Source organism: Piliocolobus tephrosceles, chromosome 18 (genome assembly GCF_002776525.5).
Source record: "Piliocolobus tephrosceles isolate RC106 chromosome 18, ASM277652v3, whole genome shotgun sequence".
Lineage (NCBI taxonomy): Eukaryota > Metazoa > Chordata > Mammalia > Primates > Cercopithecidae > Piliocolobus > Piliocolobus tephrosceles.
The window spans coordinates 67,926,883-67,935,645 of record NC_045451.1 but is presented as its reverse complement, the minus strand read 5'-3'; the positions used below and the strand labels follow the sequence as shown (position 1 = coordinate 67,935,645).

General features: G+C 45.1%; 1 protein-coding gene across 1 annotated transcript; it reads right to left on the bottom strand.

Moving 5' to 3' along the window:
* Positions 1-7,087: 7,087 nt before the first annotated feature.
* Positions 7,088-8,060, bottom strand: LRRC30 (leucine rich repeat containing 30). Its single transcript, XM_023228409.1, has one exon. The coding sequence runs from the start codon at positions 8,029-8,031 to the stop codon at positions 7,126-7,128; it is 906 nt and encodes a 301-aa protein (XP_023084177.1). The 5' UTR covers positions 8,032-8,060; the 3' UTR covers positions 7,088-7,125.
* Between the last annotated feature and the right edge of the window lie 703 nt (positions 8,061-8,763).

The window sequence follows — 8,763 nt, the reverse complement described above, 5'->3', positions numbered from 1 at the left end:
TTTTATCTTTCTTGAATAGATTCTTTGTTTATACTATTCATGTGACTTCCAGAAAGAAAATCCTTAACTTTCTCATATATTGTGGCTGAAGAGGATAATGCCAGAACTAGACTTTGAATTCTTAAAGTATATGGCAACAATATGACAGCGATATTATTTAAGAATTTTTATCATGCACAATTGTAATCTACCCTTTCATAACTAAGGTTAATCAAAACCAAATTAAGTCCCTAATTTCTGATTTCCACAGTGTAGATAACAACAATTTGTAGCTTTGACTAAAACAGTGCAGGTGGAGAGAGGAACAACATTATTAAGAATCAAAGATACCAAAGATATCAAAGAGTTATTTTGCAGCTTCATGTGTGTTCATTTACAGAAGTTACTTTTGAAAATTTATAACAAAAATCAAATTTGATTCACATGTGCAGGTAGACAAGGAAGGGCTATGGAAGAGGTATGAATTTTATTCTTGTATTTTCTCAACTCACACTTTGGAATACACTATGCTTTTTCAAAAAAGAGGAAAGATTTCAGCTTTAAGTGCCCACATCATTTAATTGAATCAAATCCAGAAGTATTTGTTTGTTTGTTTGTTTGTTTTTAAGGGAAAGCATAGCTAGGAATTTCATCTCTTCCAGAAGCATGAATCAGAGAAGTTGTTAATCAGTCAATTTAAAAAGCCAAACAGAGGCTTTTCCCTCTGAGCTTCCAATCCAATAAAAAATTAGAGATGGAATCCAGGCAGTTTGGAGGTATATAAACCCCTACATTCACCCACAATACTGCTCACTGTTTTTATATTTTTGAACATCAACCAAAATTAAAATTACCTTTTCTGGCGTGCTGGAAGGGATATGAAAGCACTCATACTGATCTCGACCCATCTCCACAATGGTTTTTGCTTTTCTTGAGTAATCACAGTAATCATAAGCTCAATATCTATTTACCAAGGCATTAAATGAGAGAGAGACAAAGTGAAAAAAAAAATGCAGTCATAGAATTCCAAAGCTGAAAGGAGCACAAAGTGAGTTTACTTTAAAGTGAGTGTCATTGCCTAACTTTACAGAAAACTGAGGCCCAGAGAAGTGAGGTGATCTTACATGCTCTTTCACTTTCTCATTTGTCCACTTGATACATTATTCTTATCTCCCCTATGCTGTGTGCAGAGGTAACAGCCATCGAAGCGTGCAGTCTCCAGTGGCAGAGAGAGCCGGGAGCAGCTGAATCTGGAGTCCACAGCTTTCATTTTCCAGTGGGCACACAATGTGCGAGACCGGGTTTTCTCCTGTTTGTGTTACGATAGGAGACACCTAGAGTGTTTGTTAGGCCCACACATGCCAGGCCGTACCCCGGCCCACTGAATCTGAAAGCATGCCAAGGGAGCTGGGGCTCTACCCTTTTAACAAATGCACAGAGGAGTCTTATCACCAGGCACCAGCAGGGCTCCCGTCTGCTGACCAGGGCCAGAGCCCCGCTTCTTTCACTGGCCTCTTTCAGTGGCCAGGCTCACAGCCCCATTGGCTTCATGGTCCTATGTCTGACTGTTTAGGTAAGAACTGGCGTCAGAATTCACAACCCAGAGTGAGCCACAGAATTACCTTCTTTGCTTTAAGCAAAGTAAGAAGCCCAGGTCTACCCCAGACCAACTGTATTAACATCTTTCAAATCTTTTTTTGAAATACCAGGAGGTATTCTGATGAACAGCCAACATTGAGAACCACTGCCAGCCCTGGGTCCTTTCTGAAACCTCAGGAAGGATCCTGGCCCATAATGCGGTAAAGGAGAGGCTTGGGAACGCTTTTCAAAGCCAGGACGCACGGTGTCTCCAGGTATCATGACTCCTTCCACGTGCCTGCCTATCAAGCTGTTATAAAGCAGCCTGCTCTGAGACAGTGGGATTCACAAATTTCCCTTCAAGACAAAGCAAAACAAAGGAACCATCATGTCTGTAACTGTCGTGCCGGACTGTGCATTCCGCAAACCATTGCAGTCGCGCCACATCTCTGCCATCCCATAATTTCACCTAAATGCCTTTGCACTTGTCTACACATCTCTTCAGGCAGTGCTGTCACAGGATTGCATCGTGTTTAGCTGAGCCTCACTCCTTTGCCCCCTGTCCCATCATCCTGTCCCGATGTGACCTGCTCAGGCTCAGGACACACACACATACACAGTAAGCATCACGTGATCCACGTGCCTGCTGTCAGCCCAGAGCTTTACCAGGACCCCGGAGAGCCTCTTCTTACGGGCATACACAGGGTGGTGGGCGTGACCTTTAGGAGATGGGAAGATAACAGACACTTCCCCACAGTGCCATGGCCAGGCACACTGACTTCTGAGGAACCCAAGTCACTCAAGACCAAAGAACATGGGTGAGTAAGTGATGTCCCATCAGCAGCTGCAGCTCACACCCTCAAAGCCTGTATCATTTTACACTTTTCATAATCTATGTTTCTCTTAAGAGTTTCCCAGGCATGGTGGTTCATGCCTGTAATCCCAGCATTTTGAGAGGCCGAGGCGAATGAATCACCTGAGGTCAGGAGTTCAAGACCAGCCTGGCCAACATGGCAAAACCTCGTCTCTACTAAAAATACAAAAATTAGCCAGGTGTGGTGGCGGGCACCTGTAATCCCAGCTACTCAGAAGGCTGGGTCAGGAGAATCGCTTGAACCTGGGAGGTGCAGGTTGCATTGAGCTGAGATCATGCCACTGTACTCCTGCCTGGGTGACAGAGCGGAGTTTCAAGAAATACCCTGATGGTACTCCAGTTTGCCTTTTATTTTCTGTCCTGTGCTGAAATAAGGAGTGAGGCATATAGGAAATCAGCTCTCTCCTTGCAAGTAGATTCCTACGGCACTACTAAAAAAATCTGCATAGCAAGCTTCATGCTAATGGCTTTCAGTTATGCTTGCCTAATGATGCCCAAGCTCTTACAAATTCATCCTCTTTTTATTACTGTGCTGTTCTTTAAAAAAAAAAAAAAATCAGTAATACTTTGGATTCAACATGTAACTAGACAGGAAACTTAAAAGAAACACTTGTAGAAAGTCATCTTCACAAGGTCAAGATTGTTCCCATTATTGTTTACAATAACTTTCACGTTCCTCTTAATTTTATTTTGTTTTCTTGAAATATAGGAAGGGGTTGTGTTTTGGTATCTTGGATTAGTTACAACGAAGACAGTACCTCAAGGGTACTGGTACTTCATTGCACACTAGCTGGGTATTTTGTGTTTCTCGAGTATATCTTACAGAGTACTGAAAATAATTCTTTTGTGGAATGAGAAAATCAAGAGCATTTGGATACTTAAGTGGCAGATAATAATGCCATAATTTAGTGTTTAGTATCTTCATAGTGGCTTAATTTAGCAGCTTTAATTTTTTTAGACTATTTCCTGACTCCATCTTCTCTTTTTCACCATTTGTACCAGAATCTCAGTGACTCCATCTAGACCGGGGACTCCCCCTAGCATATGAGAAATACACCCCAGTCCAGCCTCTGGGCCTCCGTCTCCCCAATAATCTCAGGTGTTGATACCTGAATGTGCCTTCCAGTAGCTGAACCCACATTCCTTTAATCTTCCTCTGTTTTTAATGAATGGCTCTCAAAATGCATATTCAGTATATGCTTTGAGCCATATGAAATACACTTTCAAAATGCAATATTCGTTGCCAAAAGAAAAAGGTTTAGTTTAATGAATCTGTACAAATAGTGACAGCATTCCCTCTTTTATCTCTTTACAGCACAAGCATGACTTTATTGTGAAATCCAGGTGCAGTTGTGTAGTCGCTGTATCTTTCCTTACTCCAGAAAGGCAGTCTATTAACTAAAGCCCAAGAATGGAGTGCATTTCTCTGTTAACCATTTATTAAGTCAACAAGCTAAGTAATGACTACATTTTTCTTTCTAATGTGCCTGCAGTATTATGCATTTAGCAATATTATTCCTTGAACAGATGTGTCTTTTCACAGTCGTCTTCCTTTCCTGTGAACATAGGATTTCTTCTTAATTGTATGCTTGTAAGCTTGCAACAGCTTCGAAAGGTGCTTCTAAACACACACTGAGCTCCCTCCGTGCTGAGAGCCAAGTGACATGAAAACCACAACATCATCAAGAATGGGAGCAGCCAGCTCCCCACATCAAGCATCCAATTAGCTCGTATTCTCTGGCTAAATATACTCTGCAGCCAATCCAGTCACCTCAGTGCTTTGATTTCAGAAGCTTTAGAAATACCTGGAGTTACTTGAATGTGGCAGTATTCAAAATACAAAAGATAAGGAAGAAGCATTTCACAATCAGTCAGCAAACTATAGCACTTGACAGCAAAGACATTGAAGGTTACATCAAATTCCTTCCACGTTCTCATTTTGAGTAACTAAGCACATTAACCAGTTTTGTGCTCAGCACTTCCCTTTATCAATAAAAAGGAGTATTCACAAAGAATCAATATCTAAAGCACATCGGGCAACTACTACACTTTTATGATTTCCTCAATGCTGAGTGTTAACAGAGAAAACCTTGCTGCTATACTTTTGAAAGACACCAATGGAAGCTGACAACCTAATTGATATCATTTTTTTCGTATAAAAAGTATAATGAGCTCTTGGGTCACCTTCAAAATATGGTCACATTCTTTCCCTGGAGTAGAGTTACTGTGGGATCAAGTGACTGAAAAGGCTAGGAGAGGAAATAAAACGATTGCTCAGCAGGACAGTGTGGTGCTGCTGTCCTCGCCTGCGTCTCTGCCCACAGCAAGGTCATGGAAATTCAGCGTGAGCCCAAGTGGTTCTTCAGCAGCAGACACTCATGGACATGATCCTGGCACTCGCTGGTGTTTGTCTGACAGCTGCGTGTGCTTCAGCCACGGCTGCAGTAAGTGACCTACCGGGTTCTGTGGAGGAAGCCTGGCCCTACCATTCCCCATTGAGTCAGGAGGTCAAGTGAGAATTCCACTGATGTCTTTAAATAGTCTTGGCTGCAACAAGCTAACGTGGGGGAGGATTCTGGAGTGTGCCTGGGTGCGCCTGGCAGTGATAGGCAGGTCCCCACTTGCTGCTGGAGGGGGAATTCGGAGGAGACTTCCTTAGCTGCCTCCAAGTGACACTGGTAAGGTCTGTGTGCAATGGTTCAACAGAAGACCTCATGCACAAATGTGCTAATGGAACTATGGTATCTGGTGATAACAGCAGAAATTGGCTTCCTTCTTTTATGGGTGGGAAAATTGAATTGGGGTCTGTTGGGAAAAATCACTTGCTCTATGAATAAGCTATACGGACTCCCTTTGAACAGCTTTTAGAAAAAGCAAGTATTTTTCACAGTAAAATTGCCTCAGCTCAGAACCTGAGTATGAGCTAGCCACTGCCTCAACGCTTTGCTGTTCTTTCCAAATCAGGCAAGTGCAGAGGTGGGGAGGAATTAGGGTTTGACGGCTGCAGGGAATGAAGGGGTTGACTGATTTATCCCAGCTGTGCTCTTTGCTTACTGCTCTCTGGTTACCGAGACTTTGGAGCTCAGTCTAGTCTATGCCCTACAGTGTGTTATTCTTGCTGCAGCCCAATTTGTGTATCTTTCTTGAGCAGGGATCACATCTTGCTGCACATCATAGAAACCATGTGGGTCTGTCTCCTCCTCCAACCTGGGAGCTCTGTGGTAGGAGAAGCAGGTGTTGTTCTTCTCAGGTTTCCCACCCAGTGTCCAGACTGGAAAAGGTGCTAATAAATATAAGTTAAATTGAATTAAACTAAGAATACTGAGAAGTTACACAAGTCTTGGCAGCAACCCCAAATGCTAAGTCTTGGTATAGTTTGCCATAACTTTGTAGACAAATGTGCCAAGAAATAAGAACCATTGGCTCTTCATAGACCTGAAGGTGCTTGATTTTCTTCAGGGTCATATTTTCATTCTGATTCTTTAGTTCTAAATCAATATTAATGTCGTGTGGCTCTTGGCTGTTGCTGTAGCAGTAAGGTCCGGTGACCTTTGGTGCCAGAACTCTGTCACTGCTTGCCCTGGTGTCTGTATTTCACTAACAGCTGTGTACTCTTAAAATAAAAGACAAGCTTCATGTTTTTATAGAGCCTTTTTTCCAAGGAGCTTTTAAATGTCATTAAACTCATTTTTTTTTAATGTTAACATGGGAAAGTCAATATTACCCTCCTCCAAATTGTAAAAGGGTAATTACTTTCTTGCATGACTTGTCTATGTCTTTCCCCCTCTTTGCTGCCTTTTGGTCATTGTTGGCCAAGTTATCCCATTTAGTAGTTTATCTCTGAGAGGGCAGATGTAGTCATGGAGAAGTGAAATTAGAATGGGATCATTTGATGATTGCCTAATGTCTAGCAAAGAAGGTCAAGGACATGACAATTAGTGGAAGATGACTGGGAAGGAAGGTTGAAATACACATTAAATCAGTTCATATTTATTATCTGAGAGCCATCCTTCTACCCATTACTCACCACCAGACACCAGACACCACCAGACACCATCACTCACCACCAGGCATGAGTGGCTTGGTTATTCCCCTATAGCCGCATGAAAGAAAAATTCCTATGATTGTCCCCCAGAACTCAAGGGGAAAGCTCTGCCTGTTTGGGTCACTGGGGACAGAGCGCACTGTGGTTTGCCTGTTGGTCCCAAGTAATGCTTCATGGAGGCTGATGGAGGAATGTGTCTTGCCGTTGCCACCTGGCCACAGGTTGCTGATTCAAGAGTAGAAACTATCTGAAACCAGGTGTCAGCACCTCATACTGTACTTGGCACACAGTACTTAGCAAATATTTGCCTTTTGAATTACATTGAATTCAGATCTGTTAGGTGTCCCCTGTCCCGAGGGCTGAATCTCACTGCTCCTCAGAAGAACCAGAACTGTTAGTTTTCTTTGGGGAAAACCAACCCCTTCTTTCAACGTATGTTTAGGATGAGATGAACATGATAATCCAGAGGTTATTAAGAACATACAGAGTTAAAAGCAAACACCTCCTTAACATGGATGTTCAACTTAGCAAATATTAACAAAAGCATTGCGAGACACTAAGGGTGAGAGTAGAAAGCTGAGATGAGAGAAGTACCCCGGTTGACCGAGTCCAGGTGAGCTGCCTCCCATCCAGGTCTCCAGGACCCTGGTCATGTGTGTTTTTTGTCCTTCAGGTAGCCAAAGAGCATCTCCAGGCCCCCCTCCACAAGCTCCGGCAGAGGCTTGGATAAAGGGTTGTGGGAAATGTGGAGCCCTTTGTCCATGGGATTCCAGGCGATCCTCACCAGTCTACACAGCAGGTGGAGTTCGCCCGGGAGGGTCTGGATGTCGTTGTTGTTGAGGTTCAGCAGCTCCAGGCTGGTGACCAGGCAAAGCGACCTCGGGAAGGAGTGGATGTTGTTGCCCTCTGCGATGAAGATCTGAAGGCTGGTCAGGTGCTGGATGCTCTCAGCGATGTTTTCCAGGCGATTCGAGCCCACGTGCAAGAAAATCAGTTCCTTCAGGGAGAACACACACATGGGGATGTGCGCGAAGACGTTGTGGCTGAGGTTCAGCTTCCTCAGTCTGGAGAGGTCAGCGAAGCACGCAGGGAGCTGGGCCAGGCAGTTGTGCGACAAGCTCAGGACCTCCAGCTTTCGGCACAAGCTCAGCTCGGCCGGCACCTCGGTCAGGCAGTTCATGTTGACAAACAGGACCCTGAGGCACTGCAGGAGGCTCACTTCTCCGGGCAGGCTCTTCAGGCGGTTCCCGCACAAGTTCAGGACCACGATCCGGGTCAGTTTCCCCACCTCGGGAGGGAGAACCCGGAGCTGGTTGTGAGACAGATTGAGTTTCTGGACCTCGGACAAACCCCACAGAAAGTCGGGGATGTCTGTCATTCCTCTGGTGACCAGGCTGAAGCTGACGTGGTGCATGCCCCGCTTCAGCAGAGACCGCGGGTCCCTTCCCGAGAGCAGGGCATCGTCCCACGGAGAAAACTTCTGTCTCCTCCCCGGGAATAGTATCCTCCTGGGGCCCTTATCCTTGGAGCTGGCCCTTGACTGCCTGGCCCCCATTGTACCTTCCCTTCTATTCACTCTCTGCTGCCACCTCCCAGGCAGGGACTGTGTCCTCTCAGCTGCTAAAAGCCAGGCTGTTGCAGGCAAGGGAGCATGCGTCCGGGTGAGAACCAACTTGTGACTAGACGGTCCTGGCGTGGAGAAAGCTGCCCGGAGAGTGTCGATCAGGCCTTGCAGGTATCCGAGACAGGTCCCTGGGTGGCTGCAGGAGCTGGGCCTGTCCCCCAGGGTTTAGGTGTTTTTTTCTCTGAGCAGCTGGGCTGTAATGATATACTTGTCCAGGAGGCTGCTAAACTGCTCAATTCCCTCTGAATGCCACAAGGCAGCTGTCACTGTCACTCTGCCTGAGTTTTATTGACCGGGTACATGCAAACAGGTCACAGGAAGGCTGCATATAACTTTACTCTCTCAGCTTTTCTTGGGTGTCACAGTTGAGGAGGGTGATTAACAAGCCCATCTCTAAAAAGAAGTAAAGTGGAAAAACAGAGCAGGTCACACAAGCAGCGGCTGGTGGCAGGATTGCGGGAGCTCAGCCAGACAACTTTACAGTGAATCTGGGCTCCGTGCTAGCGACAATTAGGTCTCCACAGCTAAGAATCTGCAGATGATATCGTAGGTCCCCGTTCCAAACCTCGATGAACTGTACGTTTGTGAAAACATGACAAAAGCAGCCCGGATACCTGGAATCGTCCAGGTCAAAGGTTTTTATCCTGTGCTTGTCAGAGGTGA

Coding starts and splice junctions, on each gene's coding strand:
- LRRC30 (XM_023228409.1), bottom strand. CDS start 8,031: ATGGGGGCCAGGCAGTCAAGGGCCAGCTCCAAGGATAAGGGCCCCAGG.